Source organism: Arvicola amphibius, chromosome 2, assembly GCF_903992535.2.
Source record: "Arvicola amphibius chromosome 2, mArvAmp1.2, whole genome shotgun sequence".
Taxonomy (NCBI): domain Eukaryota; kingdom Metazoa; phylum Chordata; class Mammalia; order Rodentia; family Cricetidae; genus Arvicola; species Arvicola amphibius.
Window position 1 is genome coordinate 24,474,732 of NC_052048.2, and position 27,409 is coordinate 24,502,140.

At 46.2% G+C, this 27,409-nt stretch overlaps 1 protein-coding gene and 1 non-coding gene across 6 annotated transcripts; one reads left to right on the forward strand and one right to left on the reverse strand.

Moving 5' to 3' along the window:
* Nucleotides 1-12,091: 12,091 nt before the first annotated feature.
* Cops7a (COP9 signalosome subunit 7A) lies at nt 12,092-19,104 on the forward strand. 5 transcript variants are annotated; one of them, XM_038320082.2, is made up of 8 exons: nt 12,092-12,233; nt 12,665-12,869; nt 15,198-15,273; nt 15,437-15,525; nt 16,672-16,874; nt 17,756-17,861; nt 17,971-18,122; nt 18,292-19,104. In XM_038320082.2, the coding sequence occupies exons 2-8, from the start codon at nt 12,708-12,710 to the stop codon at nt 18,329-18,331; spliced, it is 828 nt and encodes a 275-aa protein (XP_038176010.1). In that variant the 5' UTR covers nt 12,092-12,233; nt 12,665-12,707; the 3' UTR covers nt 18,332-19,104. The 5 variants fall into 5 exon arrangements, with proteins under 5 accessions (XP_038176010.1, XP_038176008.1, XP_038176007.1 ...); XM_038320080.2 differs by having other exon boundaries at nt 12,117-12,257; XM_038320079.2 differs by having other exon boundaries at nt 12,181-12,341.
* Nucleotides 13,198-13,304, reverse strand: LOC119808515. Its single transcript, XR_005284454.1, has one exon. It is a non-coding gene; the product is annotated as a U6 spliceosomal RNA (small nuclear RNA).
* Nucleotides 19,105-27,409: the final 8,305 nt, after the last annotated feature.

A 27,409-nucleotide genomic window follows, 5' to 3' on the forward strand; every position in this document is an offset into this window, starting at 1 on the left:
CAAAAACCAAAAAAACCCTTGTTTTTTACTTTTTTAAAAGATTTGTTTTTATTATTTTAAATTATTTATATGGAGTCAGTAGTGATGGCACATGACTTTAATCACAGCACTTGGGAAGCAGAGGCAGGTGGATCTCTGTGAGTTTAAGCCCAGCCTGGTCTACAGAATGAGCTCCAGGACAGTCAGGGCTATGTAGAGATAACCTGCTGAAAAATAAATAAATATAAGTAAATTATGTGTATGTGTTGTCTGGATATGTGCACCTGAGTTTAGGTACCCAGTGAGGCTGGAGGAGACAGACCTTCACAGCTGGACTAACAGGTGGAAAGCTGTTTAAAAAAGGGGGGGAATAAAAGGATTACTTGTTACTCTTGCAGAGGACCCAAGTTCAATACCCAGCATACATGGCAGCTCACCATCATCTGTAATACCAGTCCCGGGGATCCCACTTCTGGCCTCCATGGACACTAGGCACAAATGACACATGTGATCCATAGACATACATGCAGACAACACTCATACAGAGGAAATAGATATAAATTAAAAATAGCCCAAACTGATCTTGAATTCTTTTCTTAATGATGTATTTACTGTATTTTATGAGTTTTGCCTGAGAGTAGGTATAATCATCCCATGTATGCCTAGTCCTTGCAGAAGCCAGAAGAGATTAACGGATTCCCTGGGATGGGAGTACAAAGGGTGGCTAGCCACTGTTTATGTTATGGGAACCAAACCTGCGTCCTCTGCTAAATCAGTAAGTGCTCTTAACTGCTGAGCCAACTCTGCAACCCCAGCCTTGAACACTTTGTTTTGTTTTGTTTTGTTTTAGACAGGGTTACCCTGTGTGGTCCTGGCTGTCCTAAAACTCGATTTGTAGACCATGCTGGCCTCAAACTCATAGATATCTGCCTGTCCCCGCCTCCCCAGTGCTGGGATTAAAGGCATGAGTTACCACCACTCGGCTGTCTTGTTCTCTTGAATCCTCCTGACTCAATTTATTGAGTGCTAACATTATAGGTATACAGCTTGGTTTCATTTTGTAAAACTGAAACCCTATATCCATTAAACAATAATCCCCTCTCCAGTGCTAATTGTCCCAGGCAACTACCATTCAATCATCTGGCCCTATGATTTTAACTACTCTAAGAAATATGTGTGTCTGTTTCTGTATAATTTTTCTATGCCATGTATTTAAAGGTTTTTACATTTTATTTTATTTGTGATTATATGTATATGTGTGTGGTTGGGGCGTATAAGAAAAGTGAGTGCAGCTGTCCTCTGGAGTCCAGTAGAACAGGCTGGTCTCCAACTCACAGAGGTCTACCTGCTCCTGCTTTCCAAGTGCTAGGACTAAAAGTATGCGCCAAACATGCTTTTATAGATACTTGACATTATATATATTTGAAATTACATATGGTATAAAAGTCAGGACAATGGCTGGTGGTGCAGGCCTTTAATCCTAACATTTGGGAGGCAGAGGCAGGCAGATCTCTGTGAGTTCAAGGCCAGCCTGGTCTACTCAGAGCTCCAGGACAGCCAGGACTACATAGAGACTCTGTCTCAAACACCAAAAAAGGGAGGAAAGCTCAGTAAACAAGATACCATTATACATGTTAGGTATGAATAGCCTTGTTTTCTTGTTGAGATAGGATCTATGTAGCCCAGGCCGGTCTCTAATTCACTACTTGAACGCCTGATCATCCTCCCATCACTTCCCAGATACTAGGATTATAGGCGATGTCACCAGACTCATCTTACGGTTTTTCTGCAAATGGATATAAGCATAAACATACTTCCTGGGTTTACTTATTGTCAAGCAAGATCCATATATGTGACAACTTATGTGGTCTTCCAGAATGTTTATTTTCATTCAATATAACATTTTCAAAATTCACTCATTTTTGTATGAAGCTGGAGTTCTTTTGGGTTTTTTTTGTTTGTTTTTTTTGTTTTTGTTTTTAATTTGGTTTTTTGAGACAGGGTTTTTCTGCATAGCTTTGGAGCTTGTCCTAAAACTGACTCTGAAGATTAGGCTAGCCTCGAACTCACAGAGATCCACCTGCCTCTGACTCCTCAATGCTGGGATTAAAAGCGTGCACCACCACCGCTCAGCTAGGCTATTCTTAATGTTCTGGAGCATCTAGTACTTATTTGTGTTGATTCTGTTTGGTCCCCTGCAGGGTACAGTCTGTGGTTTTTCCTGGTTATTGTAAGGATGAGGCCTAGTCCCAGTATTGCTAGTCTGTAGCCTGCCATAGCTGCCCTAATGTTAAATTAGGCCTCTTCAAGGATGATCATGTATCCCATGCTGGCCTCAACAGGTATGCAGTTGAGTGTGACCTTGAGTTTTTTTAGGATTTATTCCATCCATCCATCGTGTGTGTGTTTGCTCATGCATGTGTATGACAGAGAGAGAGAGAGAGAGAGAGAGAGAGAGAGAGAGAGAGAGAGAGAGAGAGAGAGAGAGAGAGAGAGAGAGAGAGACCACAAGTGTGTGCCTGCCACTGTGCATGTGTGAAAGACATAGGTCTACTTTTTGAGGGAGCCGGTTCTCTCTTCCCACTTTGTTTGTTTGTTTTGAGACGGGATTTCTCAGTGAAACAACTCTGGCTGTCTTGGAACTTGCTTTGTAGACTAGGCTGGCCTTGAACTCACAGAGATCCTCCAGTCTGTGCTGGCCCCCTGCCCCCCCCACAAGTAGTGGAATTAAAGGTATGTGCCACCACCATTCCTAGCCATCTTAGTTTTTGAAAACAAGGTCTCTCACTGAATCTGGAAATCACTGATTGGGCTAGACTAGTTGGCCAGCAAGCCCCAGGTGTTAGGATTCAGGCACTATGTTGGCCTGCCCTAGCTTCTGGCAGGATGTAAGCAGGTTGTACTTTGGCCAGCCCAGGGGCCTAATCTGTATACAGGTGCAAAGGTCCCTTTAAGAGACAAGCTCCACCCACTCCCCCCCCCCCCCCCCCCCCCCCCCCCATTCTTCTGAAGAGGCAAGTTTCTCCCTCTCTCTCCACACTTGCTCCCTTTCTTCTCTTCTCTCTCCTCCCTCCCTCCCTCTCTCCCTCTCTGTCTGTGTCTCTCCCATCCCTCCCTCCACCTCTACCCTCCCAACACCTCAATAAACTTCACACTCACATTCTCTCTGAATGGCGCATTCTGTCACCCGCTGTGGCTTGGGTCTAACCTGCTATGGGATACTGCAAATGTCCCTCTGGCGCCATAGCTCAACACCAAGGATAGTGCCTCTGCCTCCTCAGCATGAGACTGCAAACCTGTACCTCCTAGCTAGGCTATTTCCCCTGGGTGATGGAGAACCCAACTCAGGGCCTCATATTTGCATGGCAAACACTTACCACTGAGCCGTTCCTCCCAGTCCCTGATTGCTTATTTGAGAAAGGGTCTCAAATATTCAAGGCTGGCCAAGAATTCATTAAGTAGCTGTGAATGACCTTCTGATCCTCTGCTCTGCTTCCTGAGTGCTGGGATTATTAGCACTGGATAAGAGTCTAGGTTCTATTCAAAGCTGGGGGCTGCACTCTGCTAAACCAGCACTCTACTGACTGGGCTATGTTTCCAGTCCCTACACACGTCTACTTGCTTGTCTGTCTGTTTTTGAGACAGGATTTCTCCGAGTAGCCCTAGCTGTCCTGGAACTGGTTCTGTAGACCAGGTTGGCATCAAGCTCACAGAGATCTGCCTGCCTCTGCCTTCCAAGTGCTGGGATTAAAGGCATGAACCACCAATGCTCATAACCACTTCTTTTTGATATTGAAATTCCTGTTATGGATTTGGGTTATCTTTCCATTGATATAGGCCTTCTTTGTTTTGTACAATTTGTTTATTTTTTAAAGTCTGTGTCCCTCTCTTTTTTTTTTTTTTAACATTTACTTATTTATTCTGTATACAATATATGCCTGCAGGCCAGAAGAGGGCACCAGACCTTATTACAGATGGTTGTGAGCCACCATGTGGTTGCCGGGAATTGAACTCAGGACCTTTGGAAGAATAGGCAGTGCTCTTAACCTCTGAGCCATCTCTCCAGCCCCCAATTTGTTCATATGTGTGTATACCCATACATTTCAGAGTGCCTATGGAAACCTTGTCTTGAAAAACTAAAACAAAGTTCAAGACCACATTAGTTCCTACCTCAAAATATAAATGAACAATGAATATAATGTTTACTACAAATTAAGGAAGACTGTTTTAATTTGCTACAACTTCTGTCATGTAGGGGTGTTTAATTCAATGGTGTTTTTTTAGTTGATCTCTTCTTTTTTAAAGATTTATGTTTACTTTTTATTATTATTATGTGTGTATGTGTGTATCTGCCTGAGTTTATATGTCCCACATGCATGCAGGTGCCTGCAGAAGTCAAAAGAGGGCATCAGATCCCTTGGAACCGGCAGTTGTGAGCCAGCTGATGTAGGTGCCAGGAACTAAACTCTGGTCCTCTGCAAGAGTAATATGTGTTCTCAACTGCTGAGCTGTCTTTCCAGCACTGAATCAAATGCTTGTAAGGCCGTTCTTATTTTGAATGTAAGACAGAACTATAAAGATAGCAAAGTATAAAATACAGCGAGGACTTAGAGGGAGAATTAGAGTACCCACATTGTGTGATCTCCATATGAAAACAGCTTTGAATGTAGTTCAAAAGACAGCATCCCGCCCAATTATATGTCTCATTCCTCACCAGTAGGGGGCAGTATAATGACTTTTTATAAAAATCACTTCCTTGTTTGCTTTTTATATATATAGGATCTCTGTCGCAGGTAATACAGCGCAGGTGTGTGGGTTCACACAGGTCCGTGAAATGAAGACTCAGAGACACCTTGAGAATGAACTTAGCCTTTGCAGCCACAGGGGTCCCCAGGCTCTGTGGATTGAAGTCCTTTCCCTTAGCCCTATGGCAATTTTAAAATAAAATGTAATGTTTACACTTTAGCTAGTGGATTTCCATATTAAAACAAACTGAATGAAGTTTCCAAAAATACAATGCCAGGTGCAAATACCTGATTCATGAGGTACCTTGGTTTTCTGGGTTTCCTCTGACCAAGTTTTGCATAGGCTTTGTATCCATGGGAAACTCTCAGACAAGATTCACATAGGGCAACAAAAGGTGTCTGTAACACAAAGAATGGACTAGGGCTGTGTGATAGACAACACAGGAGCTAGGCCGGGTATGGTCCAGTGGGGGCTCATGGCTAGCGGTTGCTTGCTGACCCTCTGGCGCCAGGCCATCATGAATTTCTGTCACAGGTCTGGCTGTATAGCTCTGGTTGTTCTGGAACTCGCTCTGAGTCAGGAAACCACAAAATTTGAGGGCAATCTGGGACAGTTATGTTTAAAAACAAAACGTTTAACCACTAGTCGTCTCATTATCTGTGTAGATGAGTCTCTTTGTTGTGTCCCAATCAACATTTGGTATTTTCAGGATTTAATTTTAGCAGCTCTGGTGTGGACAATGCTACTTATTGTGGCTGGAATTTGCATTTCCATCATTGCAAATGAAATTGAAGAAGTTTTCTCCTGTTTGTTGACCTTGCAGATTTCTTTTGTGAAGTGTTGGTTCAAACCTCTAGTTCACATTTGTAACTTTATTGTTAAGGCTTTCACTTTTGTTTCTCTTGTTCCTGTGTGGTTCTTTATGCATCCTGGACACATCTTTAAATACGGATAGGCATACTGAAGCATTATCTTTCCTTTCTCTTTGTATGGGAGGGAAGGTGGAGGATTGGATCTGGGGCCTCATCCTGATCACATCTTGTTGTTAGCCATGCGTCTGTGTATGCGTATGTGCCTGCCAGGAAACAACCTTGGGTGTCATCCCTCAGGAGCCATCCACCTGTTTTGAGAAGGGTCTCTCATTGGGCTAAGGCTTGCCAGTTCTGCTAGCCCTAACTGGTCAGGGAACTCCGGGAATCTCCGTCTCCATCTCCAAAACTAGGGTTACAAATCCATGCTACTGAGCCCAGCATTGTTTCATGTGGGTACCGGGACTTGATAAAGTCAATACATGCGTGTGTGGAAGCACTCTACTGGCTGGGCCATCTCCCTAGTCCCAGATTCTTCACAGTGATGGTCCTCCTTAGACAGGGTCACACATAGTCCAGCTGGCCTCAAACACTAGGTAACCAAGACGATCCTCCCGTCCCAGTCTCCTGAGTGTTGGGATTACAGGCTTGTACCACCAAACAGTTTATGTGGTACCAGGGATTGATCCCAGTGCTTTGTAAATATTAGGCAAACACTCTACTAACTGACCTATATCCCCATCTGGTGGCTTGTCTTTTGATGAAAAAATGTTGCCAAATGTATCAGTATTTGCACCTAATAGTGGGAATGAGGATTAAATGCTCCTCACTTGCATTAAATACCAGACTAGAATCCAGAAGCAGAGGCAGAGGGCCAGAGGATTCCAGGCCAGGAAGGACTACAGATAGAGACAACCTGTTTCAAAAAGCAAAAATAAATACTTCTCTGTCTTGAATTCATGGGTATATTCTTCTAAATTATATTCTCAAACCTTTTATATTTACTCTATAATGGACTGGGAATAGATTTGTGGTAAGGATTCAATTTTATCTTTTCTCATATATATCCAGTTCTCAGAATCAGTGAGAAGTATGTTATTTCTTTTCTGCACAAAAGGGCAAAGAGTCACAAAGTCATCTATATTTGTGGACCTGATCTGGGCTACTATGATTCACTGTCCATCTGTCTTTATGAATATAAATAGTATGCTTTCTTTTTTTGTTATTGCTTTCGAGACAGGGTCTCTCTGTGTAGCCCTGACTTTCCTGGAATTGGCTCTGTAGACTACATTAGCCTCCTGTTAGGATTGAAAGTATGTACCACCACCACCCAGCAATGCTTTCTCTTTGTACTGGAGATTGAACTAGGGCCTCACATATGTTAAGCATGTAGTCTACCACAGAACTATACCTACGGTCTTGGGCGTCATAGTATATGTCTTGGTATCTGATAAAGATAATGTTTATATCTTGGTCCTCTTTCAGAATATCTCCTTGCGAACAAGTGAGATGGCTCAGTGGGTAAAGGCACTTGGTGCCAAGCCCGACGAGTTAGTCTAATCCCCAGGACCTACATGGTGGAAGGAGAGAACCAACTACTGAAAGCTGTTGTCTAACCCAAACAAATCCATTGTGGTGCATGTGCACTCACACATGCACAAGTAAATGTAATCTTAAAATATTCTTGGCCTTCTATTTCCATGTACCTTTGTAAGTGGGCATAGAAGGGGTTGCTTGTTTGTTCCCGGCCACTGAGACCCAGAATAACCACACAGAAACTATATTATTACAACACTGCTTGGCCTATTAGCTCACACTTCTTATTGGCTAGCTCTTATATCTTAAATTAACACATTTCTATTAATCTGTGTATCACCACATGGCTGTGGCCTACTGGTAAGGTTCCATCCAGTGTCTCCTAAAGTGGCTACCTGGCTTCTCTCTGACTCTGCCTACTCTCTCCTCCTCTATCTGCTTGGAATTCCCACTTACCTTGTTCTGTGCTGCAATAGGTCCAAAGTTGCTTCTTTATTAACCAATGGTATTCACAGCATACAGATGGGAATCCCACACCGTACCTTCCTTTTTTGAGGAGTTTGAGACATCATCTCACACTGTAGGCTGGCCATGAACTCAGAATAATCCTACCTTGATGAATGTTGGTGTGATAGGCATGAGTCATCGTGTCTGGCTTCCAGACAGTCCTGATACCCCTCCATTTTTCACATTTCAGGATTCATATTTTACTGATAGCTTTGGTATCAGTTAATAAGTGATGTTGACTTACAATAATTTCTAATCTAATTTGATCCTTGTCTGAACTTATCAAACTATTTCTGACCTCATAGAATAAGTATTTTACACTTTCTGGAAATGTTTTTATAAATTTTAAGTGATTTGCACTCTGTCTTTTTAGTTGTCGGCCTGACCTTTAGTGGCTGAGCCACCTATCCAGCCCATGAGGCACAATTTAAAAATTTTGTACAATTTACTCTTACGTTATTATTTTGGATTTTTTTTCCCTAAACTTGTAATCCTTTTTCAATCTTCCAACTCTTGGATTTATAGGTGTAATTCTGACTGTAATGTGATTTTCTTTTTAAGGTTTTAGGTTGGTGTGTTAGTAAATGCTTTAAATCCCAGAACTTGGAGGCAGAGGCAAGTTGATCTATAAGATTTAAGCCAGCCTGATCTACCAAATGAGTTCCTGGACAGCCAGGAATGTTATACACACACACACACACACACACACACACACACACACACACAAATTAAAAAAAATTGTATAAGGACTGGAGAGATGGCTCAGAGGTTAAGAGCAGTGGCTGCTCTTCCAGAGGACCTGAGTTCAATTTCCAGCAACAACATGCTTACTCACAACCACCTGTGATGAGATCTGATGCCCTCTTCTGGTGTGCAGGTAGAACACTGTATACATAATAAATCTTTTAAAAAATTTTATGAACCAGGCCAGCCTGGTCTACAGAACAAGTTCCAGGACAGCCAAGGCCACACAGAGAAACCTTGTCCTGAAGAAAAAAAAATTGCACATGTATTAGTATTTTGTCTGCATGTGTGTATGTACATCATGTGCATGTGTGTACATCATGTGTGTATGCATATCATGTGCATGTGTGTATATCTGTGTGTGTATGTACATCATGTGTGTTTATGTACATCATGTGTGTATGTATATCATGTGCATGTGTGTATATAGTGTGTGTATGTACATCATGTGCACGTGGTGCCTGTGGAGGCCAGGGGAGGGAGCGTTGACTGAGGTTTCTGTCCTGCCCAGTTCCCACAGCCATCAAGTCCCAAAGAAACACACAGAGGTCTACATTAATCATAAACTGATTGGCCTATTAGCTCAGGCTTCTTATTAACTCTTATAACTTATATTAACCCATAATTCTTGTCTGTGTTTGCCACATGGCTTGGTACCTTTTTCGGTGAAGCAATCACTTCTTATTTGCTCTGTGTCTGGGTGACAACTGCAGACTGAAACTTCCCTCTTCCCAGAATTCTCGTTGTCCCGCCTATACTTCCTGCCTGGCTACTGGCCAATCACCATTTATTTAAAATACAAGTGACAGGTTACAGACATTGTCCTACAGCAGGGGGGCATCAAAACCCTCTGGAACTGGAGTTAGACAGCTCTGCTATCATATTGGTGCTGGGAACAGAACCAGGACTCTGCAAGAACAGCAAGCACTTTTAGCCACTGAGCCTTATCTCCAGCCCCCATGATATCATTCTTAAAACTCTTTTTCTTTTACACCTTGCATCTAATCCACTTGCAAATAACGTTCCCTCTACCTTTACATTCAGAGTCTGGCTATTCATTTCTGCTGTTTCTGCTTGGTCCACATCATCATCATCGTTCACCCAAACACTGTAGTTGATCTGTTTCTTGTCCGTAGAGCTATCACAATAGTAATTTAAAATTTTTGTAATACCCATGTGTAGTAACACAACTTTAATCTCAGCACTACAGAGGCAAAAGCCCACTCTATATAATGAGTTCCAGGATAGTCAGAGCTACATACATAGTGAGACCCAAAAAAAAAAAAAAAAAAAAAAAGACCCCATTATATCATTATATTATCTGGAGATAAATCTGTGGGGTTCTTTTTTTTTTTTTAAAAAAAAACTACTTACTTGCCGGGCAGTGGTGGTGCATGCCTTTAATCCCCGCACTCGGGAGGCAGAGGTAGGTGGATCTCTGTGAGTTCGAGGCCAGCCTGGTTTACAAGAGCTAGTTCCAGAACAGGCTCCAAAGATGCAGAGAAACCCTGCCTTGAAAAACAAAACAAAACAAAACAAAACAAAAAAACTACTTACTTCCCTTTAATCCCAGCACTCGGGAAAACAGAGGCAGGCAGATCAGTGTGAGTTCGAGGCCAGCCTGGTCTGCAGAGCAAGTTCCAGGACAGCAAGGGCTGTTATACAGAAAAACCCTGTCTCAAACAAAACAAAACAAAACAAAAAACCAACCAAACACTACATTCTTTGAGTTTGCTTTTCATAAGTGTATGTATGTACACCACATGCATGTCTGGTGCCTCATGGCCCATTCAGTTACCTGAAAATAGTTACTGATGCCTGTAGGTGTTAGTAATCAAACCCAGGTCTTCTCTAAGAACAAATGTTTTTAAATTCTGAATCAGCTCTCTAGCCCTGGGATTACCTTCTTGATTAATGATTTATGTGGTAGGGCCTAGCCCACTGTGGGTTGTACCACCACTGGGCAAGTAGTCCAGGAAGGGTATAAGAAAGGTGTTGAATGTGAACCCTGGAAGCGAGTCTGTAAGCAGCATCCTCATGGTGTCTGCTCATTGGGATGCATAAGCCAAATAAATTCTTTCCTCGTCAAATTGTTTTGATTTCAAGGCCAGCCTGAGCTACAGTGTGAGAGACCCTGTTTAAAGAAATTCTTAATCTCGGGTGGTGGTGCACACCTTTAATCCCAGCACTCGGGAGGCAAGGCAGGGGGATTCCTGAGTTATAGGCCAGCATCTACATAGGAAATTTCAGGTTAGCCAAAACTACTACAAAGTGAGAGTATGTCTCAAAACAGATAAGCAAAATCCTTACAGAAATCCTAGAAGGTAAAGCCATCTGTACTGGTACACATCTGTAATCCCATCACGGGGGGGGGGGGGGGGGGGGCGCGGCGCAAGAACAAGAATAGAAAGTTCATAGAATGACCTTGTACCTTGAGAGAGTGTCAGAGGTCTAGAGATAAAGGCTTTCTAAGTAACCTGTGAGACAAAGGAACATAGGATCCAAGTGCATGCGTATCTGATTCCAGCACTTCCCTAAAGAATGCGAGGCATTACATGTTTGTAATCTAGCATTTGGGAGGCTGAGACAGTATTTTAGGTTCAAAGGCAGTCTGGGCTACAGAGTGAGTTCTAGGCCAGGGTGGGTTATATATTGATCTGAGAGTGTTGGGGAAAGGGAGAGAAAAAGATTAGGACAGAAGGCAACAGGAAGGAGAAATGAGAAGTAATCTGAGATTTGTTCTTGATTCGCTTTAAACCACCTGTTTAAAAACAACTTGAAAGCCAGGCAGTGGTGGCGCATGCCATTAATCCCAGCACTCGGAGGCAGAGGCAGGGGGATCTCTGTGAGTTCGAGGCCAGCCTGGTCGACAAGAGCTAGTTCCAGAACAGGCTCCAAAGCTACAGAGAAACCGTGTCTCGAAATTTAAATGCTCAAAATATAACTCAATGATTACGTGTGGTAACCATAACCAAAAGTCTGGTCACGCAGTACAGCTCTGAAAATTTAACGAAAGAAAACCTGACCAATACACCCCCACTCCCTTTACTATTTGGGACATTGTTGTTTCCTTTTGAGACAGGGTCTCACATAGCCCAGGAACTTGCTATGTAGCTGAGGCTGGTTTTGAACTCCTGATCCCCCTGCCTCTACCTCACAAATGCAAGGAGAGAAGGAATGTGCCACCAATCTGGCTCCTTTACCTTTTAAAAGTTTTTTTTTTCTTAAAAACACGAGTGGTTGAACTACTCAGACTATGATTACCGCTAATTTCGTCACATTTTCCTCCTTTCTCCCTATTTATTTTTTAAATACTTTATTTATTTGTTTATCTCTATCTCTCTAGATAGCTCTATCTCTCTATTTATTATGTATACAGCTAGCCAGAAGAGGGCACCAGATCTCATTACAGATGCTTGTTAGCCACCATGTGGTTGCTGGGAATTTGGGATTTGAACTCAGGACCTTTGGAAGAGCAGGCTATGCTCTTAACCACTGAGCCATCTCTCCAGCCCTCTCCCTATTTATTTTTTCGTCTTCTCGCCTGCCTGAAGCTCAAGTCGCCGCAGAGACTTCGTGCCGCCCTCTCCCCTCCTGCAGCACCCGAGGGGCCCAGCGACCCAGGACCTCCCCCGAGCTGGGGTTTCCTCAGCACCCCGCATGCACCGATCTTGCGCCCATAAATCTTAACTACAGAGCGGAAGAGCGCACGTCCCAGGCCGTCGGAAAGCGGAAGCAGTCCATAGCCGCCGGGAACCCGCCTCCCGAAAGCGGAAGTACGGCCATAGAAGCTGGCCATAGACGCGGGCGGCTAGAGCGACCCTGCGGGAGGCGGCCGGAAAGGCTGGGAGCAGCTGCCGGAGGTGACGGAGCGGCCGCCCCGCCCCGTGCGCAGGAAGACGAGGCTTCCAGGTAGCCGCCGTAGTCTGTTCCAGGGTACGACCCGGCTTTGGGCGCGGACCCGCCGTTCCGGGGCTGCCGCTTTAAGGGAGGGTGGAGCCACGAGTGAGGAGCGTGGAGGTGAGGTCACGTGGTTGCGGGCACGTGCAGGACACGAGTTCAGAGCTGAGGGTGCGTCGTCGTTGGGGTGGACACCATGTGCCACCGCTTCCCTCACCACCTCTTCTGTTTTGGGGCTCAATGGGGTGCACGTGGTGGGGCTTGGGATTAGGCCCCGGGTTGGGGGACAGGGTGGGCGTGGCGGACTTTAAGGAACACTAGAGCTGAGTTTTAGACCTCTTGACTTGATTTCTCAGTGCATTTGTGGCTTAGTGCCTCTGGAGTGCATGCAGGTCCTGACAGCGCCCAGGGACCTTTAGCTTCACGTTCCTCTTTCCTTGCAGCTCCAGACGACTTGAAGCCAGAGCCCCGCACCTCGGTGCAGCCATGAGTGCGGAGGTGAAGGTGACAGGGCAGAACCAGGAGCAGTTTCTGCTCCTGGCCAAGTCGGCCAAGGGGGCAGCGCTGGCCACACTCATCCATCAGGTGCTGGAGGCCCCTGGTGTCTACGTGTTTGGGGAGCTGCTGGATATGCCCAATGTTAGAGAGGTGGGTTGTTTGCGCGGGGAGTCCACGGAGAACCTTGGGCCCGAAGTTTCTTCTAAGCGTGGGCCTGTTTTGTAATCAGTAACCACGCAGGTGAACAGGGTACTGATCATTAACCATCAATCAAATAAAGGTCTGCGCTTCTCTTTAGGGATGGGGGGGGGGTCTGTAAATGTAATGCCCCTCCCTCTACACACACTTTTTGAGACAGGGTTTCACTGTGAAGGCTTGACTGCCCTAGACTAGTGTCAGTCACCGCCTGGCTTGACGTTGGACTTGTGACAGTCTTCCTGCCTGTGCCTTGTGCAGAATTAAAATTTTTTTCTTATTTAAAAACGTGGAACATTTCTCGAACTTGCGTGTCATTTTTGCTTAGGGGCCATGCTGATCTTCTCTATATCATTCGCGTTTTTGTGCGTGTGCTGCCAAAGCGAGCAAGGATTTCTTTTGTTGTTGTTGTTTGTTTTGTTTTTTGTTTTTTCGAGGCAGGGTTTCTCTGTGTAACAGTCTAGCTGTTTGGGAACTTGCTTTGTAGACCAGGCTGGCCTAGAACAGAGATTCACCTGCCTCTGCCCCCTAAGTGCTGAGATTAAAGTCATGTACCACCACCTGACTGGATTTTTAATCCCCAGCTGGATTTTTAATTTTTAGGCGAAAGAGCAGGTCATTCAGAATGCTACTTGTAAGTTCCCGCTTTTCCACCAGTGTGATACCTTTTAATAATGTCGCCAGCAGGGTGGTGGTGGTACACACCTTTAATCCCAGCACTCAGGAGTCAGAGGAAGGTGAGTTCGAGGCCAGCCTGGTCTACAGAGTGAATTTTAGGACGGCCAGGGCTGTTTCACAGAGAAGCCCCGTCTTAATAAACAAAACAAAAATCATGTCACCTTGATCAGAGAAACCATATTAAAAGGCTCAGTTTTCTCTTAAAAATGGTGACGAGAAGCTGGAACATAACTCCGTTGATAGAATGCTTGCCTACTTACTGTGCATGGGACCTCAGGGTCCTTTTCAGAACTTGGAGTTCTGAAACTTGCTAAGGCAAGGGCATCATAAAGTTTAGGCCAGCCTGGGCAACTTAGACTCCACCTCAAAAAGGAGTAGGGATGTAGCTCAGTGAAAGAGCCTTTGTCTGTAGTATATGAGGCTGTCTGTGGATTGAAGTCTCAGAACTGCAAAAGGGAAAAACTATGCCAGGTGGTGGTGATGCATGCCTCAATCCCAGCACTTGGGAGGCAGAGGCAGGTGGATCTCTGTGAGTTCAAGGCCAGCCCTGATCTACAAAGCGAGTTCCAGAACAGGTGCTAAAGCTACAGAGAAACCCTGTCTCTTGAGAGAAAAAAGAGAGAGAGAGAGAAAAGAAAAGCCTAAGAAGCAGTGCTCCTCATAGTTACAGAAGTAAAATTGTGGGAAAGTCTAAAATCTAAAAATAGAAAGAATGAACATATTATCATGTTACCTCCCCAAGAGTCCCATATACTAATTCATTTAAGGTAGATAATGAGTAAATCACTATGAACTCAGCAGAGAACCACTCACAGAAATGACCGAGCAAACAGATTGCCCATGCTGTGGCCCCAGCCTGTGTCCTGAGAGGCTGATAGCAGGGTGTGGCTAAACCGAGCTGAGTTTTAGAAGGACTGTGGTTGAACCGGAGGATGTAATGGTTTTTGGTTGTTGTTCCATAGACAACTGGCTATCTTTTGTTCCTGATTTTATCTACAGTGAACTTAGTTGAGGAAACAGTTCCCAATTACCTAACAGTGTTTAGTGTTCTGCAAAGTGCAAGCTACCAGGCTTGCCCTTCAAGCTTGTATTCAGTTAAAGAGATCAGATAAGTGGATGACAATGCGTAAGTCGGTTATTTAGCAAGCGTTTACTTCGAGGGCCACGGTTCTGCTGCATCCTGTAGGCCTGCAGGTGCTGGGGCTGTAGCCTTGTTAAAAGGTACTGTTCAGTGAGCCTGCAGGGATGGCGTGCCAGGATGAGTGAGGGGAGGTATGAAACACTAGTGGATGATGTAAGACCACCTCACTGAGGATGGTCTGAAACAGGCCACAAATTCTGTGGCCTCTGGGGGCCAAAATAGCATAATTTACAATGTCTGCGTGTGATCCTCTGAACACTGAATGTTTTCAACCCTGATTTAGAGTAAGAATTCAATGTGTAGCATGTCAAAGGGCTAGAGGTAGAAGTGAGTGAGCCTTAGGTGTATGTTTGGAGAAGTAGAGAAAGCCTCTTGGTGGACCAGGATAGGTTCTGTTGAAGGACGGGGTCAACAAGTTGAGTTCAAAATAGGTCCTTCCTGTCACTTCCCTTATGTTCTTGCAGTTGGCAGAGAGCGATTTTGCCTCCACCTTCCGGCTGCTCACAGTGTTTGCCTATGGGACCTATGCTGACTACTTAGGTAACTAGGGGCTGGAGCTGTCATGCTGTGGGGGCAGGAGAAGGGTGGTTTCTGGAGAGACCTGGAAGAAACTCCTGGGGTGCCCTACTTAGGTGCCATGAGTGAACCGGGAAGCCTAAGATCGTGATGGGTCAGAAAACTTGGGCTTCTGTTCCTTTCCTAGCTGAAGCCAGGAGTCTTCCCCCACTTACCGAGGCTCAGAAGAATAAGCTTCGACATCTCTCAGTTGTCACTCTGGCTGCCAAAGTCAAGGTAAGTGACAGTCCTGAAGCCTGCCATCCTATTGTTTGTTCCTGGGAGAGCCATTGACCTCCCTCTGGCTCGGTCAGAACCAATTCTCCATTACTGCAGTCACTTAGGGGTGATAGTCTGTCAGTGTGGACCTGAGTTCTAAGTTATCATCTCTTGTGGTGTCAAACTAGCCGCCAGGACACTGTCCTGTTTATTGCCATACAGAGTTCTAGGGCTCAGAGCTGGAGATGGGGTTCTTCTTCCATGAAGCAAGCACCAGGCTTCTGACGTGTGTATCTCAGAAGTGTCCCTGTGGTCGCAGCCTTTTGTCACGGTGCATTAGGTGTCCCTAGTCTTCTCTCCCACGTGCTCACTAGAATTGAGCCCTGGTGATTTTTGCTGGAGTCAGGCTCATAGTTGTGGATGCCTTGACTAAGTTGTGTGCTAAGCGCAGTAACTCCAGACCCCTCCTATGATCCTCTGATGTCACGCTGACGTAATACAATACCCTTAGCTACTGCCAAAGAAATGGCACCGGGAAGATGTCATACTCTTGCTGTGCTGTAGGAGGTGAGGGCTAGTAGGAGAGCATCTATCATGTGTTTTAAGAGGGTCTTTTTTTTTTTTTTTTTTTTTTTTTTTTTTTTTTTTTTTCTTCTTCTTCGAGACAGGGTTTCTCTGTAGTTTCTAGAGCCTGTCCTGGAACTAGCTCTTGTAGACCAGGCTGAACTCGAACTCAGAGATCCGCCTGCCTCTGCCTCCCGAGTGCTGGGATTAAAGGCGTGCGCCACCACGGCCCAGCGTTAAGAGGGTCTTTTTTGAGTCTGGTGTTGTGTCTCATGTCACCTGAGCATTTAGGAGGGTGAGTCAGAAGGATTAGTTTGAGATCAAGTCTAGCCTGGACTACATAGTGAGTTCCAAGCCAGCCTGGGCTGTAGATGAGAACCTGTGTCAAAATACCAGAAAAGAAAAGAAAGAAAAAATGTTATTCTTTTCTGCTGATGTTCTTGGGATGGTACCACGTCTTGCTTTAGAACTAATTTTTTCTAGGAAGTAGTTTAGGGATAGGAGATGAAGACAGGTGGGACTCGGCCTTGTGGGGAAAAGAGGAGAGGGTTATGGAAAGACCTTCTCTGCTTTTGAACCCTCGTCTGCCCCTGGCCCCAGTGCATCCCATATGCAGTGTTGCTTGAGGCTCTTGCCCTTCGGAATGTGCGCCAACTGGAAGACCTTGTGATTGAGGCTGTCTATGCCGATGTCCTTCGTGGCTCCCTGGATCAGCGCAATCAGCGGCTAGAGGTTGACTACAGTATTGGGCGGGATATCCAGCGCCAGGACCTCAGTGCCATTGCCCGAACCCTGCAGGAGTGGTGAGAACTTGTCAGGCCTCGACTCCTTCCTTACACAAGCAGGAGAGCGCAGGGCTGGGCTGCAGAGGATTAGCCCAAGAGGAGAGAAAGAGACCAGCACTTTCCTCCAGAGGCTTCTAAGGGAATAAGCTTGACAGGGATGCTGGGTGCTAAGAGGCAGGATTGTTGGGGCAGTAATTGAGGAAGGGAATGGGAGTGGTGCTCTTGAGGTTTCTTAATGGGAGGCTTATCGCTGTCATAGGCTGAATTTAGTACAATGGCACATAGCACCATGGGCTATGGGGTCTCTGTCTCCTTTTCTTTTTTTGTATCCCTGTCTAAATGTATTATGATCTCACTGTGTATCCCAAAATCCTCTGCCTCTTTTTCCCAGTGTCGAGATTACAAGCATGCACCGTTGCACACCAACCACCATGGCTGGCACTCCTGTTTCGTGTGTGGTTCCTACCCTCGTCTTTTTGTTGTTGTTTGAATTTTAGTTTATCATGTTGAGCTGTGTGTGGTCGAGGGGTGGGTGTGCAGATGAGCGCAGGTGCTCACAGGGCCAGAGGTGTCAGATCCCCAGGAATTGGTGGTTGTGAGTCACTCAGTGTGGGTGCTGGGAATCAACGCAGGTTCTCTGGAAGAACAATACATGTTCTTTACCGCTGAGCCATTTCTCCATCACCCCGTCCCACCCACGTTGTATGTATCACTCAACTGCTTCCTTATCCCTTTCTTATCCAACTCCACGGTTTTGCTAATGAGAATCTGTCGGAGCTGCTCCCCAGGTGCTTAGGCCAGGGTTTCGAGTCCCCCTCAGAGGCTTGCTCTTGAGTTTATTGAATCTGTGATCACAGCCCTCTTCTGCTGACACCTTTCATCTGCCATGGCTCCCACAGGTGCGTGGGCTGTGAGGCTGTGCTGTCCGGCATCGAGGAGCAGGTCAGCCGTGCCAACCAGCACAAGGAGCAGCGGCTGGGCCTGAAGCAGCAGATCGAGAGCGAGGTGAGCAGGCGGGACTCCTGGCTCGCGCACAGGGCTGGGATGTGGATAATCAGGACCTGTCAGGTTCTGGAACCTGCTTTGCTATCCCCCATTCCTTTCATCCTGATAGGTTGCCAACCTTAAAAAAACCATTAAAGTTACAACAGCAGCAGCAGCTGCGGCCACTTCTCAGGATCCTGAGCAGCACCTGACAGAGCTGAGAGAACCAGCTCCTGGCACCAACCAGCGCCAGCCCAGCAAGAAAGCCTCAAAGGGCAAGGGGTGAGCCCGTGCGGGGAGCCGCTTGTTTCTGGGTACCCCACTCTTACCTTGGGGACCTCAGCCTGGCTGCTCCACTTGCTTTAGTCATTTGCATGGGGTTGGGAGTGGGGGTGTCCTCCAGGAATTAGGAGACCCCTTGCATCCCCTCTCTCTCTCTTCCCCTTGCCAGACTCCGAGGGAGCGCCAAGATTTGGTCCAAGTCGAACTGAAAGGACTTGTTTCTTCCCTGGGAATGTGGGGTCCCAGCTGCCTACCTGCCTACCCCTTAGGAGTCCTCAGAGAGCCTTCCTGTGCCCCTGGCCAGCTGATAATCCTAGCTCATGACTTTTCATCTCCTCCACCCCCAAGCATAAGCCACATCCTCTATAGGGAGAAGGCCAGTACAGGTCATGTTTGGTTGGTACTTCTGTGTTCCATTTCCTCTTCCTGCCACGCTTGCTCTCATCTTCTCCACTCAGCACTGTTCGTGCCCATTTCCCATGTCATTGAGCAGGTTGGCAGGCCTATGGAGGGTGCTGTCTCTTCACCACCCACAGGTGTTCTCTACCACGCCTACCCCTGCATGCCTAATCTGCAGTTCCTCCTCCCTCCCTGTGCCTATTGGGCTGCATCTGAAAAGCCATGGGGAAGGGTGTCCTCCACCTTCATCCCAGCCTTAGAGTTCTGGGAGTGGCCGACGCTTTGGTCCCAGAACCCATCACACTACAGTTGTTTCTTGTCCTCCCTTGTCTCCTTGGGTCTGGGAGTACTGCTTCAGCAACCCCAGAGCCTGAGAACAGCTATTTTTGAGATGTTAAGAAATGGTTCTTTGTTAACTAATCATCTTAGGAAACCCAATGGAAATCCTGGAAAGATTTATGTCTCTTCTTGTGATTTTGGTGGGGAAGGGAATATAGATTGTATATTAAAAAAAGGTATATATGAATAGGTCTATATATAACATGACACAGAAATAAATCTATGAGAAATCTGTGTACAAAAATGCCGGGAACTGGGCCTCTTCTGTCTTTGATGTTTGTTAACAGGGAGAAGACTAATCCCCAACCCCTCTAAAGCCGAGTGCTGGAAAGTGAAAGGAACCAGATACTGTTTGCAGACTCCTGGCTAGCAGCCGGGAGGCAGACCCTGGGCAGGTTGTTCCATACCTCAGCCCATGCCCAGAAGTAATGGGCGCCTACTGAGCACCACCATGTCCTAATAGTGGAGCTGCGGACTGACCGCCACTGTCCCTACGCCCAGGGACCCGCAGTGTAGGTACTGAGCACCACCATGTCCTAACAGTGGCTGCGGACTGACCGCCACTGTCCCTGCGCCCAAGGACCTGCAGTGCAGCCTGTTCCTTTCATCTCAGAATCACAAGGGGAGGTGTTGGTAGTGAACTTGAATTTTCACATTGAAAACACATAAAACTATTAGCTTTGTTGGTCTTTGGCCCTTTTGTTTCCCGAGAAGTATGCAAGAGGTCGGCCTAGAAGCGCTGCTTGCTTCCTAGCGGTGGGGGTGCAGGTGAAGGTGGGCAGTTGAACCCTCACCGAGTGTGAAGTGCTGTCTTTGAAGGGCCTAGTGGGTCTAGGTGACTGGGCCTGTGCTGTTCTCTAGCTGGGGATTTAGAACGAATTTCCTTCTTTTCTGTTTTGGACAGCATCTCTATATGTAGCCCTGGCTGTCCTAGAACTCCTGTGTTGAGCAGGCTGGCCTAGACGCACAGAGATCCACTTGCCTCCATCTCCAGAATGCTAAGAATAAAGACAAGTGTCATCCTGCCTGGCTATAGACAAATTGCTCTTAACTGCTTAAACTAGCAGTTATTGGACCAGAAAGTAGGGGCAAAGTCCTTTTGTTTTTTGTTTGTTTGGGGGTAGTTATTGTTGAGACAAGTCTTGTACATTTCAGGCTAGCCTTGAACGGCCTTGAATTTAGGATCCTGCTGCCTCCAGCTGAGCGCTAGGATTCCGTGTGTTTACCACTCTCCGTTTCTCAGCTATGCCCTAGATAAGCAAGCTGCTTGATTCTCTTGCTTCTGAAATAAACCTTTTTTGTCCCAGACCCTCTAGTGTACAGAAGGTACCGGTTTCTGGTGTTCTAAACCTGCCCTCTGACCCCTACCCATGCCCCGGTTTTCCCTTGGAACTTAGTTGTCTCCTTTCATGGAGACTGGTTCCAGACCACTGCTTCTGCATTCAATATTAACAGCTCTGAAGTGCCAAGAGAGCTTTGAACTGCCGGGAAAGGGGTGTGGGGGGTGGAGACACGACACACACCATTCCTGTCCCTCAGGACACAATAGTGCAGCGTGGATTCGAGGCACTGCCAGCTCCTGTTTTAAATCATAAGGGAAGGGAAATGATTGCTAGGCAGAGTGAGAGCTCAGTTTTGTTCGTTTCTTTTTGTTTTGTTGTGTTGAGACAGCATTCCTCTGTGTAGCCCTGGCTGTCTTTGGATCTCTGTAGACCAGCCTGGCCTCAAATTCACAGATACCTCCTTGCCTCTGCCTCCCAGGTGCTGAATCAAAGGCGTGCCATTATGCCTGTTGAGGGCTTGGTTTTTAATCGTGAAATTTGTTCAGAGGTTAAGGATCCCATGTGCTCAGGGTACCTGGAGTCCTAACAAGCACGTCTACCCGAGTACTCACATGTACTGACCCTCTTGTGCTGCAGTCTTACATGTCCCGCCCTAAGTCATGAAAGTTCAGAGTTCACATACATGAAACATGGCAAATGAGTATGCCAGAGGCTGGAGGGAGACATGGCTGAGTGAATAACATCTCTGCTCTGCAAGCTTGAGGGACTGGGCCCAGAATCCACCATACACCCGGGGGGAGGGGGGTGACTGCAACCCAGTGCTTCCGGGAGACGGGCCCTGAAGACTACCCTGACACTCATGGGCCAGCTAGCTGGGCATTCACTGGGGGAAGGAGGCAGAGTTCTGCCAAGAAACCCACTTTCAAATGAGGTAGAAGGTCAGGACTGATACCTAAGGCTGCACTCTGACCTCCCAGACTCTCAGGCTTAACAGGTGAAGCCAGGCAGTGGTACATCCTTTTTCCAGCCTGAGAGGCTCTCAAGTTCAAAGCTAGTCTGAGCTACATATTAAGGTCCTCAAAAAAATACCAGAGCTGGGGCTGTATAGCTCCTTGATAGGGTATTTACCTACTGCTCCCAAGACCGTGATTTTGATCCCTAGTGCTACCACCCTGTGTCATAAGTACCCATTCCCTTGAGCTGGAAAAGAGGGCTCAACATGTAAGGGTCTCTTGCCTTCAGGTCTGATAAAACCATGAGTTCACGCTGGGCAGTGGTGGCACACACCTTTAATCCCAGCATTTGGGAGGAAGAGGCAGGTGGATCTCAGTGATTTTGAGGTCAGCCTGGTCTATAAGAGCTAGTTCCAGGACATCTAGGGCTACACAGAGAACCCCTGACTTGAAAAAAAAAATTCGATCCCTGGACCCCGCATGGAATAAGAGAACTAACCACAGCAGGTATCCCCTTATGTACATGTGTGTGTGTGTGTGTGTGTTGGAAGGGATGCATAAATGTAATGAAGGCAAATTGTATGTACAGATTAGACCATGCCTAGTCTGTTTTTCCTTTGCTTGTTATATTTGTAGTTTTAAATTTTTAATGTATAAAAATGTTTGCATGTGTGTCTGTGTATCAAGGGGACAGGAGCTGCAGAGGGTATCAGATCCTCTGGAACTGGATTTACTTAAGGTTCTGAGCTACCATGTGGATGCTGGGAATCAAATCTGGGTCCTCTGCAAGAGCAGCCTGTGCTGTTGCTCGGGAGTCATCTCTCCAAACCCTAAAAACCTTGAAATTTTAAAAATAAAATAGAAATTAGCTTACAGAGTAGTGGGTTTGCATGGGCTTTTTCATCCTTAGCTCTGCTTCTACTCTGTGTTACGGAGATTACTCCCCAGCCCACCCTCTGCTCAGTTTAGTTTAGTTTTGGTTTTTGGAGCCAGGGTTTCATGTAGCTCAGTTTTGACCCAGAACACAACTGTGTAGCTGAAGGTGACCTTGAATTCCTGGTCTTCCTGTAAGTGCTGGGATTACAGGCATGCAACATCATACATACCTATGGGATCTTGCTACTTAGCAGAGATGCCCTGTGTACTATTTATTGAATACGTTAGAAATCAGACATTCACAGAGGCTGGAGAGATGGCTCAGTTGTTAAGAGTACATACTTCTCTTGCACTGAACCCACATTGTATTCCCAGCCTCCAAAGTAGATGGCTTACAACTGTCTCTAACTTCAGCTCCGTTAAGATTTGATGATTGGCATCTGCATTCCCTTGAACATACCCATACACAGATGTACGCATATCCACAGTAAAAAGAACTCAAGAAAATCCTGCGAAATCCATACATAAGAAGGCTACTAAAGGGGGGGCTGGAGAGATGGCTCAGAGGTTAAGAGCACTGCCTGCTCTTCCAGAGGTCCTGAGTTCAATTCCCAGCAACCACATGGTGGCTCACAACCATTTGTAATGAGATCTGGTGCCCTCTTCTGGCCTGCAAGCATACATGGAAGCTGAACACTGTACATAATAAATAAATCTTTTTTTAAAAAAAGGCTACTAAAACTCATAGTGGTGAGGGAAAGTTTTTTCTACTTAGGTGAACTTAGTCTAACATCGGTGGATAGAAGAGAGTTTCAGGGATGTAATAAATTCAAGCACAGCTGCTCTGAAACAAATCAGCCTGAACTAGAGGCTTAAGGCAGCCTGCTAGCTGGGCGCAGTGGTGCACACCTGCAATCCCAACATTTGTGATGCTGAGGGAGAGTTGCTGCAAGTTTGAAGCCACCCTGGGCTACAGAGTTCCAGGCTACCCAGAACTGTATAGCAAGCCCCTGTGACAAAACAAATCCCCAGCATATTGTCTTTGGTTGTATGGTAATAATCTAGGTAGAGCTGAGCTGAATTCTCACAAGGCTACATTTTAGGTGTGAGCCGTTGGGCTGAGTGTTACTCACTGGTGGTGCACTGGCCTGACATGGATTTGATCCCCCTTCCCACAAAAGGAAAGAGTATTCAATAAGGCCATGGTTCTCTCAAATGTGGTTGACTTGCTTCTGACTCAGTGGTCAGCAGGAATCACCTCATGGGTGTTATCAGGGCACTAAGCAATGGTTAGTGGCCACTCAGGTAGCCCTCACCATCATCGCAAGAACCAGAAAGACTGCACCAGCAGGATGAAGTCACCAAGAATGACAACAGATCATTTCCACCACTGAGTCATCCAGCTTATGCCCGAGAGGGTGGGAGCTTTTTACACAGGGTGACCTGGCAGAAAGCATTGGTAGGGAGCATTGGTAGCCATGATGTAAATGCCTGCCAAAGGCAATATTTCTGTGGACCTCCAGCATCAAAGTCCCTGTGCAAGCCAGGCAGTGGCGGCACACACCTTTAATACCAGCCCTTAGGAGGCAGAGGCAGTCAGACCTCAACATACATTTAAAATATAGCAATAGCCAGATGATTGTAGCACATGCCTTTAATCCCAACACTCTGGAAGCAGAGGCAGGCGAACCTCTGAGTTCAAGACCAGCCTGGTCTACAGAGTGAATTCAAGGGCAACCAGGTCTACCTAGGGAAACCCTGTCTCAAAAACAATTCCTGTAATTTTAAAAGGGACTTTGAGATGGCTTAGTGGGTAAACCTCCCTCAAGTTATCCTCTGACTTTATACACATGTGTACTTGATATGAACATGCCTACACATGTCCACATGTACTAAATACGTAAGAATCTCTAGATCAGGTCTAAGCTGGGAAGTCCTGGGTATGAAGCCCTCTTGCCCAGATGAATGACAAGGTGGTCTGACTGCGACCTGGTATTGAGGGCTTGGGAGGACAGGAAAACGCCCAGCCACCATCGGGAGGGATAAGCAAAGGTGAAACGGAGGACACGGAGCGTGAGCAAGACCGAGCTTGTCTTCTGATGTTCTCAAGTGTGTGGCTATAAACTGAAGGTTGGATGAGCTGAAAAGCGGTTGACGGAAAGCCACATCTTGCCTGGGGTTAAAAAGAAACCTCACAAGGACATGGCTTGGATACCAACCAAAAGCTGGGGTAGGAGTGAACTTACAAGGAGGGAGGCACCATGCTAGGAAGAAGAGCAGGGCCAGTTCCTGGACACAGAAGTATTAGCCTGTGCCTCCTGCTTGGCCAAATATGCGCTATGTGGGGCAGGATATACAGCATCGTGTTTTGTTGTCGTTGATGTTTGTTTGTTTTTTGTCAGACTGTTGGTAAATATATATTGACTGAAAAGCCTGAGGTAATAGAAAATGTTTATATTAAATTAGACACTCTAGGCATTGGAGTTTGGGGTGATTTTTTGTCTTTTTGTCTGAATCTGTTTTCTGGAGCTGGAGCGATGGTTTGGTGGTTGAAAGCACGTGTTGCTTTTGCCAAGGACCCAGGTTTGGTTCCCAGCATCCGCATAGCATGTAACAACTCCCTGTATCTCCAGTTCCCTTCTTCTGGCCACTGTAGGTACTGTGTGCACATGGTGCACAGACATACATGCAGGCAAAATACCCATAGACTTAAAATTAAATACATCTGCCGGGCAGTGGTGGTGCATGCCTGTGGTGATGGGGCTGTGAGCAGGCCTGCTTTTCATTCTGCCCGGATCCCACATGGCTAGCTTTACATCCGAAATAATTACATGGAAACTGTATTCATTTAAACACTGCCTGGCCTATTAGTTTCAGCCTCTTACTCACATCTTAATTAACCCATATCTAATAATCTGTGTAACACCACGAGTGGTGTCTTACCGGAAAAGATTCAGCATGTCTGACCTGGTGGCTGGCTCCATCGCGACTGTCTCAGAGAGGAGAGGCATGGCGATTGCCTGAGGCATCTGCCTGAGCCATCTACCTCACTTCCTTTTTCTTGTTCTGTCTACTCCACCCACCTATGTTCTAACCTATGAGACCAAGCCATTTCTTTATTAATTAACCAATGAAATCATCAGATAGATAGAAGACACACCTACATCACATGCCTTTAATCCCGCACTCAGAAGACAGAGGCAGGCGGATCTTTGTGAGTTTGAGGCCAGCCTGGTTTACAGAGCGAAATCCAGGACAGGCATCAGAGAAACCCTGTCTCAAAAAACCAAAAATGCATGAATGAATGAATGAATGAATGAATGACTGCATCTTTGGGGTAAGTAGGCTCGTCACTCTGTCATTCTGCTGTGCCCATTATTGGACTTAGAAGCCCAGCCTGTGCCCCAGCAAGGCAGGCTTAGCAGCTGTACTCAGTAAGCTAGTTAAAAGAACTAAATTCATAGTGGAAGAGAAAAAGTCTTATTCAGTGTGGCCACACCGGGAAAAGGGACAAAGAGACCCAGTGCCCTGCCCTGTCCATCTTTGAGGTCCTGCAGTGAGATTAAGGTTTAAGTGGAGGGCCAGAGTCACACCTATCTAAGCAGTCTAGGACAACGTGTGGTCAGACCACTACTGTCTCTTCTGTGGTGTGACAAGTTGTGAATCTCTTTCCAAGAAAACAGTCTCCCTTCTGGCTGGGTTAGCCTCTCGACTCCTCCTTACCAGCATGAAGTTTATAGGGAAACCTGGAGGCAGGCAGATCTGAGTTCTACAGCCTTGTCTACAAAGGGAGTTCCAGGACAGTCAGGGCTGTTACACAGAGAAACCCTGTCTTGAAGAGAGAGAAAAAGAGAGGAAAAGTTTCCAGAGAGGTGTCCATTTTTTCAATTGATAGCCAAAACAGGGGACCCAGAGGTCTCTTTAGTGTCCTCATCCCTGCCAGGCAGGTCACACTCGCAGGTGGAATGCATGGAACAAGTATCGGGGATCTCAGGAAAGTGTTAGCAGAGAGAACCTACGACTCAGTATTCTATCATAGCTTTCTCCTTCATTGTTGCCAGGCCTGACTAAAGGCAGCCTGAACGTGAGGTGTGTGTGAGAGGCAGACTGACATAGCTCTGCCCTAGAGCCTCTCCTGCAGATTTGATTTCCCTAGGCTGTCCCTGGAGACCATGGCTATACAGCATGGTGCAAGGATGTGTGCACACAAACACGCACCCTCATTCACACCTGTAGAGGGAGCACCTACACTCTGCACTCCCAGGACTAGGGTAGGGGTCTTGAGTACAAGTCTAGAATTGGTTACACAGCCTGGCCTATATGGAGACCCTGCTTCAAAACCAACCAGTTTCCTTCCCCACCCACTTCTCTCGCCATACGCTTACCTCAAAATGTGATTTTTACCTTTTTTTTTTTCTTGTGGTCCTAGAAGTTGAGCCAGAGTCTTAGTCATGCTAGGCAAACTCTTAGGGCTACATCTGTGGGCCTAGAATAAACTGCTTTGATTGTAATCTTCCCTAGAACTCAGCATTAATTTTCAGTCTGTGGAGTTTCATTATTTGTAGTATTTTATTCTTGTCCTTCTTAGAAATAGGTGTGTCAGCTAACCATAAAAGAAGTTGTCAGGGGGTGGAGAGATGGCTCAGTGGTTAAGAGCATTGCCTGCTCTTCCAAAGGTCCTGAGTTCAATTCCCGGCACCCACATGGTGGCTCACAACCATCTGTAATGAGGTCTGGTGCCCTCTTGTGGCCTGCAGACATACACACAGACATAATATTGTATGCAAAATAAATAAATAAATAAATAAATAAATAAGGTGTTAGGCGGTGGTGGCACACACATTTAAGCCCAGTGGATCTCTGAGTTCGAGGCCAGCCTGGTCTGCAGAGTGAGTTCCAGGACAGCCAGGGCTACACAGAGAAACCCTGTTTCTAAAAAACAACAGCAAAAAAGAAGATAAAGGGCCCTGTGTGATGGTAACCTCCAGAGTTCACTAAGGTGATGAACAAATTCTAAGTAGACAGTGATGTTTGTCTTCTGTAATCCCTAGATGACTTGGTAAACCATACTCCTTAGGCTGTATGAAGGCCACTGCCTCGCCTGGTGTGTGTGTGTGTGTGTGTGTGTGTGTGTGTGTGTGTGTTTGGGAGAGGCGGTCATGTGTGGGTGGATGCATTCACAGAGGTATGCGTGTGTGGTGTAGGTCAAAGGACAACTTTGGTTGGGGATTGCTCCTCAGGCACCAGCCGTGGGTTTTGTTTTGTTTTGTTTTTTGGTGACACTCACTAGCTAGGGACTTACCAAGTGGCCTAGACTGGCTAGCCTGTGAACCCCAGGGGTCCTGTGTCTCCACCTCCCCAACACTAGGATTACAAGTTTGTACTGCCATTGGTTTTTGTTTTGTTTTGTTTTGTTTAAATACAGGTTCTGGGTATT

Excerpts from the sequence above, each read along its gene's own strand:
- Cops7a (XM_038320078.2), top strand. Across the intron at positions 15,274-15,436 it reads GACCTATGCTGACTACTTAG|CTGAAGCCAGGAGTCTTCCC; the intron begins GTAACTAGGGGC and ends TTCCTTTCCTAG. Across the intron at positions 16,875-17,755 it reads GCCCGAACCCTGCAGGAGTG|GTGCGTGGGCTGTGAGGCTG; the intron begins GTGAGAACTTGT and ends TGGCTCCCACAG.